Source organism: Ammodytes marinus, assembly GCF_949987685.1.
Source record: "Ammodytes marinus genome assembly, chromosome: 15".
In the NCBI taxonomy this organism is placed as follows: domain Eukaryota; kingdom Metazoa; phylum Chordata; class Actinopteri; order Uranoscopiformes; family Ammodytidae; genus Ammodytes; species Ammodytes marinus.
In genome coordinates, this window is record NC_137219.1 from 5,071,801 (window position 1) to 5,083,809 (window position 12,009).

General features: G+C 38.5%; 1 protein-coding gene across 1 annotated transcript in view; it reads left to right on the forward strand.

The window, feature by feature from the left end:
• Positions 1-11,193, forward strand: part of galnt16 (UDP-N-acetyl-alpha-D-galactosamine:polypeptide N-acetylgalactosaminyltransferase 16) — a 35,172-nt gene extending 23,979 nt beyond the window's left edge. Inside the window, exons 7-15 of the mRNA XM_080043089.1 lie at positions 470-557; positions 1,061-1,145; positions 1,540-1,643; positions 2,564-2,690; positions 3,547-3,639; positions 3,783-3,866; positions 4,951-5,077; positions 5,416-5,532; positions 10,148-11,193. Coding sequence (XP_079899215.1) covers positions 470-557; positions 1,061-1,145; positions 1,540-1,643; positions 2,564-2,690; positions 3,547-3,639; positions 3,783-3,866; positions 4,951-5,077; positions 5,416-5,532; positions 10,148-10,291 — 969 coding nt within the window. The 3' untranslated portion in view covers positions 10,292-11,193. The remainder of the gene's footprint in view (positions 1-469; positions 558-1,060; positions 1,146-1,539; positions 1,644-2,563; positions 2,691-3,546; positions 3,640-3,782; positions 3,867-4,950; positions 5,078-5,415; positions 5,533-10,147) is intronic.
• Positions 11,194-12,009: the final 816 nt, after the last annotated feature.

Consider the following 12,009-nt stretch of genomic DNA (forward strand, 5'->3'; position numbering starts at 1 on the left):
TTTTAGTATTAAGAACAACTTAAAAAAGATGTAATTTCCCCTTGAAGACCAGATATTACTTTTAATACTTAAAGTACATTTTGGTTGATTTTAAATGCATACTTTTACCTCTGAGTTACGCTTTCAATGTGGAACCTTTAAATGTATTTGTATTCTTACAATGTAGTATTTTTACTTGTACTTAAGGATATAAATACTTGTGGTTAACATAAAAATTCATTTCTGTAGCTGGAACTGCTATCATGGATGAGTGTGTGTTTAATAGTTTGGTGTTGTTGTTAACAATCTTTCTATCTATGATGTATGTAATAGATACAATATGTAAGAAATATTAAAAAATTCTGACTTCAACCTATTGTTAATCCCAATGTTGCAGGGCATCTTAAACAACATATAAATATTATTTCAATATCACATTTTTAAACGCTGTCTCAATGATAACATGTCTGTGTCCTTCTCTTCCATACAGGACCATACGCGAGTGGTCAGCCCCATCATAGATGTCATCAGCCTGGAAAACTTTGCCTACTTGGCTGCGTCTGCTGATTTGAGAGGAGGTCAGGGCCCTATACACACACACACACACGCACGCACGCACGCACACACACACACACACACACACACACACACACACACACACACACACACACACACACACACACACAGACACACAGTAACAGCAGCTGATAATAACACACAGCTGCAGTCAAGGAAAACCCCTGTTTCAGATTATATTACATCACAAATCCCCGCCAGATCCATTCAAACCCCATGATAGAAATTCCTAGAGGGATTAAATTCAAATGTGGAACTAAAGTGTGTGAACATTTCAAAGTTGTCCTTCCAAGAGCAGTGAGTTTTAAGACAAGCGCTTGTTGCTGATGATTGATAGGAAGTGGTGAGCGATTTGAAATTTTCAATCACGAAAATGAGTTCAGCCAAAATCAGCAGGGTACTCTTATCTGCATTCTTGACTGCCTCAGGACTGAAAAATCGAGACAAATTGGTTGTAAATTCAAACCTGCCGTATCTGATTTTTTTTTCTTCCATTTCTCTTCAGGATTTGACTGGAGTCTCCATTTCAAATGGGAGCAGATTCCCATCGAGCAGAAAATGGCGAGGAGCGACCCCACAGAGGCAATCAGGCAAGCCCACAAACCTCGCCAACCTCCTCGTCCTTTTCCTTTATAGTGTAGGGATCCATAGTGTCAGAGTATTGATTCCAAACTTAAAATAAAATCATCTTAGTAAACACTCATTATGTATACAGTATGTATGAAGTATTATGGACACGCATAAGGATGTAAGCAGAAACTGTTCTGACACAAAAAGCTGAAACAAAAAGATTTTCCATTTAGGTATTCTTTCCCTTCAATGATCAAAGACTACAAAAAAACTACTCTGCAGAATTAGAATTAATCTTCTTCACGCTTATAGAAAAACCTCTGGGTGCTAGAAATGTATCTGGCCAGTCTGAATAGAGTTATTAGTAATAATAATTAGAGTAGTAAGTAATTTATTTTTCTCTTTCCTCTGCAGGACTCCAGTCATCGCTGGTGGGATCTTCGTCATGGACAAGAGCTGGTTCAACCACCTGGGACAGTATGACACACACATGGACATCTGGGGAGGAGAGAACTTTGGTGAGATAGTGTATTAATCTTCACTTGAATCAGAATAATGAATGTCCTCGAGTCATTGACCACCGGCATGCTTTTCAAAAAGATATTTGGTATCTCAACTATTGGTCTTAGAAGTTCTGTATATAAGAAGTAAAACTTAAAATAAAAGGAGCGAATAATTCTTTGTTTTTTGTTGTGGTGTGGTGTGCTTAGTTGGTTCTTGACAACTTCAGATGTGTTTAGAATAGATGCAGCAGAGGTCCAGCAGCCCGCTCTCCAAAATAACAATTGTGTCCTTGGAATTTGCAAGGCAGCAGAGCATTCAAATGTTCCCATACAACAGTTTTTTATTCCGCTGATTTACAACTTATCGCTATCTGCTGAATACAAATGTAGCAAGAGAACTTTGCAAGGACGTTATTGGGAAGGTTGCGGATCAGACAGTGGAAGTTTTACAGACAGAGAAAAAACACTCAAAGCCCTAGAAACCTGGTCTAAAATAGTATTATTATATTATATTATATATATATATTATATTATAAAACTTAGTTAAAAAATAATGCTTTTTTCTTACTGTCTAGACCGTTTGACAGGACTGTGTGGGCGTGGCAGTATCAAGCGCTCTACATGGTAGCAGTCATTGTTTTAATAGAACGTTTGGGCAGTGATATTTTTGCTGTGAAAAATACTTTCTTCAGAGCATAGCCCGCCTCATCACAACCAAATTTCTATAAAGTTGATCAAACTTAAATGATATTATCTTTCATTTGGATTGATAAATATGCCTTACTCTTTTCAGATGCTTTCTCTCATGCAACTAACTCCCCAAATTACATAGTTAGAAGGATTTTGTGGATTTGGGTTTACAGGGGGGCTTTAAGAAAAAACGTCATACCTACGTATATACTTGACATCATTCCATATCCGTCCCCCCCTTACAGAGCTCTCATTTCGGGTGTGGATGTGCGGAGGAAGCCTGGAGATTCTTCCCTGCAGCCGCGTGGGTCACGTGTTCAGGAAACGACACCCGTACGAGTTCCCTGAAGGCAACGCTCTCACCTACATAAAGTGAGTGGGTTTGAACTGTGATAAACCTGACATACTGACATCAGCCGCAACAGTGTTATTATTACACCGCCATGCAATTTACCAGACGGCCAAAGAGAGGTTAATCTTTGAGTCAGCCCCCTTGAGAAGTGTCACGTGCCTCAGAACAGTTCAGTGTGAAGTTAACTGCCTCGCCGGGCAAACTTGACACACGCTTGGAAGTTTTGAATCAAGCAACTGAATTTCTTTCAGTTTTCAGATAATCTTCACCCATAGGCCTACATTGTGTAACGTCAAAACATCTCAACCCCTCAACTTAATATTGTAGTTCTTAGTGTTTCTGATACTGACTGAGATTTATCTTTATATAGTTGTTAACTGAGCTGCATTTTTTGCCCCGCAAGAACGAGTAGACTGATTTTTAGCATGCAAGGCAGCAAACCTTAATCGTCAACTTTCAATGTGTCTATTAGGTCTATTACGGTAGTTGCCACAATCAGTTGCCACAATGACATACAGAGCAAATAAAGTTACGTTTCTTGCATCCTTTTGGCTGTTCCCCAAGAATATAGTTTATAAAATGAGAATGTGTACATGTATAAGGATAGGCTTGGAAATACTACTTTAGTCTTATATCTATATTCTTTTTTTCAAACAAAACAGATTGGTCTGAAACAAGCCAAAGTCAAACTGTCTCACCTACTGGTTTTCTCCACCTGCAATATAATTTGAGTAGGATAGAATTCCTCATGGAGATGGGGTCGTTTTTTTCTCCTCTTGTTTGTGACACCATTATATCATTAAAGTAGCCTATAGGAATGCCAGCAGTGTGTCATTACCGTGTGTGAGCAGGTGTTGTGTGTGTGTGTTTGTGCAGGAACACCAGGCGGGCTGCTGAGGTATGGATGGACGAGTATAAACAATACTACTACTCTGCCAGGCCGTCAGCCCAGGGCAAGGCCTTTGGCAGGTAAGTCCGTTTTAACTGTCTTTGCTTGGCGGAAATCTTATCTTAGCATCCCATCTCTCTCAATGTGTAATTCTCTTTTTCCATGTTCTCATACTGTGTCTACTTGATCTGTCTCTTCAACCTCATGTGATTTGTGCCCGTAGCATCTCAGACCGTCTGACGCTGAAGCGGAAGTTGAACTGCAAACCGTTCCGCTGGTACATGGAGAACGTCTATCCCGAGCTCAGGTAATCCTGAGTTCATTCATACAATCTGAAAAAGCCTGTTGTATGGAGGCATGACATTTAAATACATTGAAAGGATACAAAATAGTATTTAGAATTTTTATTTATGTCTGGTCTTTCACCAAAGAAAAAAAGTATTATCTTGTTTAAAAATTCATCTACTCGTTGTTAAATCGAACTTTTATGAATATACAAATGTTTTTCATTTCAAAAGTTAAATTGCTGTTCATTTTCAATGTCACTAGAGGTTTTAAGATTCCACGTCACACTTTGTATAAGCTGTATTTTGGACCATGATTGGACGGTTGAAAAAAGAGTTGCAATGTCCCAAAATCATCACAGTCAAGGTCAAAAATCCCGTAAACAAAATACACAGTTCTAAGTGGAGGTCCACAGTCTGTATGCAGATCTTCTTGGAATTTGCAAATGATATCCATGCCTGGCCTGTAGCTACTATAACACTGTTCAATGTGTTCATATTTATTTAGTGCTGTCTTTCATGACACCAAAGGAGGGCAAAGTGTCCTTCCAAAAACACCATTAAAAACCAACAAATGGAAAATACCGGTGAAGGATGGAACCCTAACCCTTGGCTGTGTGTAGAGAAAGAAAAGAGACAATTATAAATGCAGTAGGAATATATTTTTCCGAGCACTTTAATCATAAATAATCTTATAACCCCTTGGTGTCAGTTCAGAACCAGTGATCTAGATATACCTGATTTGGATTGGAACCTTGCATCAGATTCGATTTCATGACTCAAAATAACTGCGGTCTCTTGATTTAAAATTGTTTATTTTCACAAAGTGCATGTTGTAACAGGGCGCGTTAGTGGTCGGTTCATCCACTCAACGGTGTCGAGTCAAAATCGATCCATCAATCCATGGTTAAAAGCCCTTCTAGGGACGGGCATTGGAAATTAGCTGTAGTTATAAAATGGTGTGAGGCTGCACAATGGAGATTGTTTTTTTGATCTATGTGGTAGCATCAGCCTATTAAATAAAAATTAAATTAAAAATCAGTTCTTTGTTGTTGTTGTTATAACACATATAAATGTCCTCTCTCCTCTCTCAATGGTTCCCTTCAGGGTCCCTGAGCAGGAGGCAGTGTCCAGTGTGCTGAGACAAGGTGGTATGTGTCTGGAGGTCTACGGGGCCGAGAGTATGGGCCTGGCAGAGTGCAGGGGCATCGGGGCCAACAGGCCACAGGCACAGGTCAGGACTCTGCTATTACCATACTCTAGACCTCTGATTCTGTGCAGTAGTGATGATAAGAATGTCACACAGCTTGGATGGTTAACAAACGTTATGACAATAAATATGTATTCTGAGGTTACTCTGACAAATCATCTACAAAAACGGTTGAGTTAATTCCTTACTCAATTTTGTTATTTTATTTATTTGCTTTGCTATTCATTCATATCAGTTCATTGTGACATAAGAACATATATATATTTAGGCACAGATGTGTACTTATAAAAGAAAAAAATATTAAATAAAAGCTAAAGTTCCTCTGAAAATTGAACCAGGTTATTATTTCTGTGTTTTGACAGAGGTGGGAGCTAATCGAGCCCCTGCTCCGGCAGCAGGATCACTGCCTGGCCATCTCAGCCTTCACAGCCGGGTCAAAGGTCAGGATGGAGCCCTGCAACTCTAAAGAGCCCAGACAGGTAAGAAAACAAACAAAACATTACATTTTTGAAAATACTTTTTGAGATCTTCAATACTTTTAAAAAGTGATTTATAGAGAGCGATTCTGTGAAGTTATTCGGTTGATATAAAGCACTGGAATTCTCGTTAATCTTACACTATCAGTCATTTTAACAGAAGGTCTTAGTTCTTTCCAAATGATAATCTAATTTGTCCTCGAATGATGGCAAGTTGTCTTATTGCACAGATGCAGCTTATTGAATATGCAATAGAACAAGCGCTCCCATAACATCAACCCCACCCTTCTTAGTCCTCCCCTATTTTGTGAATATCAAACGCCCACATCCCCTATGGACCCACAACTGGCTGCACGGTTGATGTATGACACAGAGAAGCGAGTTATTAACTGCAACCATGTGTGTGAGTGTGTGTGTGTGTGTGTGTGTGTGTGTGTGTGTGTGTGTGTGTGTGTGTGTGTGTGTGTGTGTGTGTGTGTGTGTGTGTGTGTGTGTGTGTGTGTGTGTGTGTGTGTGTGTGTGTGCGCGCATGTGGGAGTGTGCGTGTGCGTGTGTGTGTGTGTGTGTGTGTGTGTGTGTGTGTGTGTGTGTGTGTGTGTGTGTGTGTGTGGGAGTGTGCGTGTGTGTGTGTGTGTGTGTGTGTGTGTGTGTGTGTGTGTGTGTGGGAGTGTGCGTGTGTGTGTGTGTGTGTGTGTGTGTGAGTGTGTGGGACTCTGGCCAGGCCATCCTCTCTCATCTCTCTGCAGGCTTATAGCAATCCTTTGAGAGTTTTTTGGGATTGTGCCCTGACAACAAGCGAACCAGTTTCCACAGTGGGAGACATTTTTGGACTCTTTGTCCTGAGTGTTTGATCCCCTAGAAAGGAAAAAAAATAAAATTATTTTGACTTTGCACTCCCTAACTGAAAGAGTAGTGACGTCATTCACTATGAGTTATGATAGCATCTTCTTTGAAATTGCAAATATGTAGGCATGGCATGCTTTGACATTTAAGCAAAACTTGGGTTAGATTATAGGGAATGTATTGACGTAACTCTGATACTTAGGTAAGAATATGTAGGGCCACGAGATTTGAAAAAATTTGTTTTAACTTTAATGTTTTTAACTGTCGAGTTTATTCTCGACATTGTATTTCATCTATATTCACAAAATTATATTTCCGATCGGCCCTTATATTCGTCTGTATATCCTTGACCTTTATTCATTATTAGTATAATTTTTCACTGATCACTGCTACCCTTATAAAACAGTCTGGAACATTTTTGCAACATTTCATTTGCTCAGCATTAATGTTTCATTAAAATTTACAGTTTTGTTTTATCCATAAATTCTTCATTAAATCCCGAAAGTATTTTATTAGTTTGTGTTTCATTGGGGAGATTATGTTCAGTGTTTTAAACGCTGGCCCAATAAAAACACATTTCATAAAATATGCTTGGCATGAGGCAGCAATGTTTCCTGGCTCAAAATGTTTTCCATCGGCAACTTTATCACGAATAAACTTCTGTCTGTATTTGCCTTCAAAACTACATGACGTAAACTTAATGTAACCATTGTTGGTGTTTTCATATGGACATTTCACTTCCTCCTTGTATTTGCTGCATACAATGTGCACTTTTCAGGCAAAGGCACACACACACACACACACACACACACACACACACACACACACACACACACACACACACACACACACACACACACACACACTTAACAATATATGTTTACTGTATGTCCTCCACTGGGATTTTAAGATCATTCACCTTGAGCCCACCACCATAAGTGCTCCTTTTCTCTGCTTTTCCTAAGCCTCCGTATGTGTCCAGAAATCTGCACTTGGCGTTCTCAATCCCTGCTGTCACCTCAAGTTCAGCTCCAACTCTTTAATCAACAAACTAATAAACCAAAGCACTAAGGTTACACCTGGTGATTTATAGAGCGCCCGTTTATAGGGAACAATCTCTCTCTCACTCTTTACTTCGGTCTCAGGTTTCTTACCGAACTTGCTCCGGCACTTTTGCACTCAGTGAGTATAGACACACACAGGGGGAAATAATAACAGATTTATGGAGAAAAATATCTAGCCGACTTGTCACTCGGTTGAAATAACGTTTCCACAGAATGTGTTTGTAGAGAAAGAACTGGAGTAGATCTGGCTCCATTGGAAAACAATCCATATATCTTCCTTTCATTTATTTTTCAGAATATTTTTGAAACGTGTTTTTGACCTTTTTTTTTTTAGTTTATCAACCTTTATCTTCAATATATATCATACAAAAATCACACTTTCTCTCTTTTTTAATCCCAATTTATGGCCAGGATATCAAGTATGAGAATAATGGCCATAAGAAAATCAGAAAATTCAATTTTGCAATATAGTGGTCATGTTGAGCTTATAACACATATGAAAATACAAATTTGTAAGAAAAAATCTTTAGTCTTATTTTCCATTTTTTTTTTGTAATAATGGAAAATACAGATAAGAAATTGCAATCAATTCATATTTTACAGGCATATTGTATTTTGAATAAAACAGTCCCATTTTCTTTTTTACACAAATTATGAACATTACATTTGAATTAGAATATCCTGTGAATCATTAGTGGGAGAAGGAGGGTGTGTAAGTGATGGGCATAAATAGATATCAGGAGAAAATGTACCATCTTTCTCACATTATATTTTACAGCCCAGTTGACATTATGAACCTGATTGGCCTTTGGGTGATAAGCCAACTCTAAAGTACCTCCGCACATTGTTATTGAACTTCACTTGTGGAGGAAGTGTCCAGATGTATTTACTTAAGTACTAGTCGTTATGCTGCAATGTACCCTCAACTGCCAGTTTATTAGATGCAATAAAATCAAACTAATACAACAGTCCTGCAGTAAATCCTGCCACTGTGAAGTTTATATTGTTGAGAATATTTTTAGGGAGGGGATGGTTCAACTTTATGATAATTTTGAAGGCTGGGGTTTGTGGCATTGTTGAATTATGTAGCGTCATCCTGAGGCAAGTGTCTCTAATATTGAAGCTATTGAACAACAACTTATTTATATCAGAGGCTAGAGTAAATAACAGAAGCACCTCTCTGTATAATGCAATACTATTCAGCATCAACGCAATAAACTTGGGAAAAAATGACCACAAAATCATCAAACTTTCAACAAAAACGGAATATATTGACTTTCATCAAGTTGGGATTAGACCTTGATTAGCTATAGCTAATAAAAAACAATACACCATTATACATATTGACTGATTTATGTATTGTTTTGAAAAGTAAATATACAATTATTATACAAGATATGATCACATACAGATATAAAGAATAAAGCCAGTGATAAAAAGGCTAGCCTGTATTGGCAGCTATGAGTTTATTACAGATCATGTATCGAATCAAAGTGTAAATAAAAGTCAAGATAAAAAGTATACATGAGAGAAAAATGGCATATTATAGCATCATATATTTTATTATAACTGAAGTTAATGTGAAAGTAGCATTTTAGTTGTGACTTTATATATTGCTGCGTAGGTTAAACTTCAGCAGTGCAAGTCATATTTTTGGTTATCTAAAATCATAATTTCATAAATAAAACTGTCAAATAAATGTAGGGGAATAAAAATGTATATTTCCCTCTGAAATATAGTGGGATAGAACATAAAAAAAAAACTTTATGGTCCATTTATTTGACAGTTAAATCAACTGAGTTACATTCCACAGTTTCTGAGCTCGGTATCAAATGTCAAACAGAACATTTTATCAGCGGAAACAAAAGGTTTCTTCTGCTGTGTGTGAGACGGCAGGCTGCTGGGTGACTGCAGCTCTGAGTTCAACAGTTCAATCATTCACGTGATTACTGTCATCCAGGTCTGACTCAGTCCATTACTCATCCACTTGATGAGCCGATACACGTCAGTTAATATGAACGGAGATGGAGAATAATACAAATAATACAGAGAATGTGCAAGGAAGGACAAAGAGTAAAGGTTCACAAAACACGCAAACACTCACACAGACTTATGCACATATACAAACAGTCATGAATAAATGAATAGTTTATTTCAGTCATAATTGTTCAGGTACAAACTCGACAACTTGTGTTCATGTACATACTGTATCTGTTAACATCAGTTCATTTCACCCAATTTAACATTCACACAATCACAATAAATGTGTCACTTACATAATTCCATAATTTAACTCCCAGAACTGAAACACATCTGTATTTTGACATTGGTTCTCACTTCAGATATGATGCATCCTGCAGTCTCTCTTTCACTTGCTTCCTAAACGAACGCACATCCGGCATGTGCTAGCAAAGATCTTTAGGACAGATGGCACTGTTGTTGTAAAAACACTACCGCTTTTTCTGTTAAGTGGCCGCTAGAATCAACAAAGGTGAAAATGAGCCTGCATGGCTAAATCTGGCACATTTACATGTTGAACTTTGGTGCTCATGTTTATCAATGTGCGCTGTCCCTTCTAAATAAAGAAATCTAAAAAAAAAGACAGAAAGTTCCTCATAGCCACTTTAAATTGTGTAAAATAAAAAATAAATTAAAAAATGACGGATGAATTCATGTTCTCACCATCTTTTCTCTCTTCTCTCTGTCTACAGAAGTGGAAGCCCAAAGGCACGGCCCTGCAGCACTCGGTGAGCGGCCTCTGTCTGGACAGCCAGTCCCCGACGGGCCCCGTGGTCATCACACAGTGTCGCCCCCAGGCGGCCAGCCAGACCTGGGAGCCACAAATCATTACCTAAGGGTAGAGAGAGATGGAGGAAAGGAGCAGATTGTGTGGGTGGGAAAACACAATCTGCACTCTTGTCTGTCTGCCTTTCTGAGGGCTGAAAGGAGTGAGAACTGTACGATTGAGAACTGTACGATAAAGAACTGTACTTTTTTTGTGATGTCAACTTCAAGCCCCCTGCTCGTTGTGTCTTGGCGAACGAGAGAAAACACATCGCTGAAAAACATTTGAAGGCCTGGCGTCTGAGCCAAACGTTCTGAGGTCGTTTGTGTACAGCGCTTTCATCCCCTCGCGGATGCTGCAGTTTCTTCTACGTAAATCTAAAGCTTTTCACTGAAAACTGTTGCACATCTCACTTTTTTTCTTTCGTCTCTGTGTCTACTACCCTGGTCGACTATTTTTTTGCTTAAAATTGAAAGGAGTGGGAATGGCCCTTGAAGCAAATGGGTGCGTTACTGCTCTGTAGCGAATGTGTTGAGGCGAAGCTGACCCACTTTCTAAGTCAAAGTCACTGCTTGTCTGGTTGCCTAGTCTTGGGTTGAGGCATGTGTGATGACTGCGTGGACCAGGGCAGCTGTATGTATAGCCAAACTATAAAAAAAAACATCTGAGCTTTCGTTCTTTTTATTGCAGTCTTGAAAGCACCATGCAAAGCACCATCAGGAACATTATTTATTGTTTTGCATGGTCAGACCCAAAGAATGTTTTTTTTCTTGTCTCTCTCGCTCTCTCTCTCTCTCTCTCTCTCTCTCTCTCTCTCTCTCTCTCTCTCTCTCTCTCTCTCTCTCTCTCACACACACTCTCTCTCTCTTAAAAAAAGGTTTTATGTAAATAATCTGAAGCAGATAATGGTTTGGTTTTTGTGTAAAGTACTCTATATGTTGTTTCGAAGAATAAAATGTGGTAACAAAGGAATTATTGTTATTGTTATTTGCAATATGTTGGAATTTTGTGCTGTTTGGTCTTGCGTGTGAATTGTGCATCAAACACAACTGGTTCCCACATTTCAAATACACGTTTGACAATGTGTCATTTTGTATTGAAAATAAATGTTTACAGTAGAAACATTCTGAAGGTCGAGTTCATTACAAAAACGATCGGCAGTTAAATATTTAAACAGCACCCACTTTTGATGCAACTATTCCACAAATATTTGTCATAAACATGTCATAGAACACATTTTGAATATTCCAGCTGTGTGGGTCGACAGGCTAGTCTGTTGGTCCAGCATGGGAAAGTTCAACATCTCTTATATTAATTGGCACAAACATCGAGGATGAAATCTAATTTTTCCACTTTGGTTATTCTCTGATTTTTCATTACGTGCTACGGAGTATGAGGAATTCTGAGTTATTAAAAGAATACTATCAGCTCATCCACACAAGGTTATCCTTCAGTGATCGCACATGAATTTTTCACATTCCGCTGCACATCCAGGTTTTGTCTTAGCGGTAGAATCAACAACTGAAACATTTTGTGGGCGCTTCTTGCTTTTTTCTGAGCTCCTGCACCAGTGTTGGTGGGGCGACACCGGTTTGTAAACGCTGCCCAACTGATTTTGTGTTTTGGAGCTGATAGGCTTAATCAACTTTGTGTCAACTAATTTGTGAAAAAATCATATGCAAAGTGAAATAAGGATAAATTACCACATGAAGTGAAAAACAAACAGCCACTTAAACATGTCTTCATTACAGGATTATTACTCTTAAACTAGTCTCACATAGCCAGACC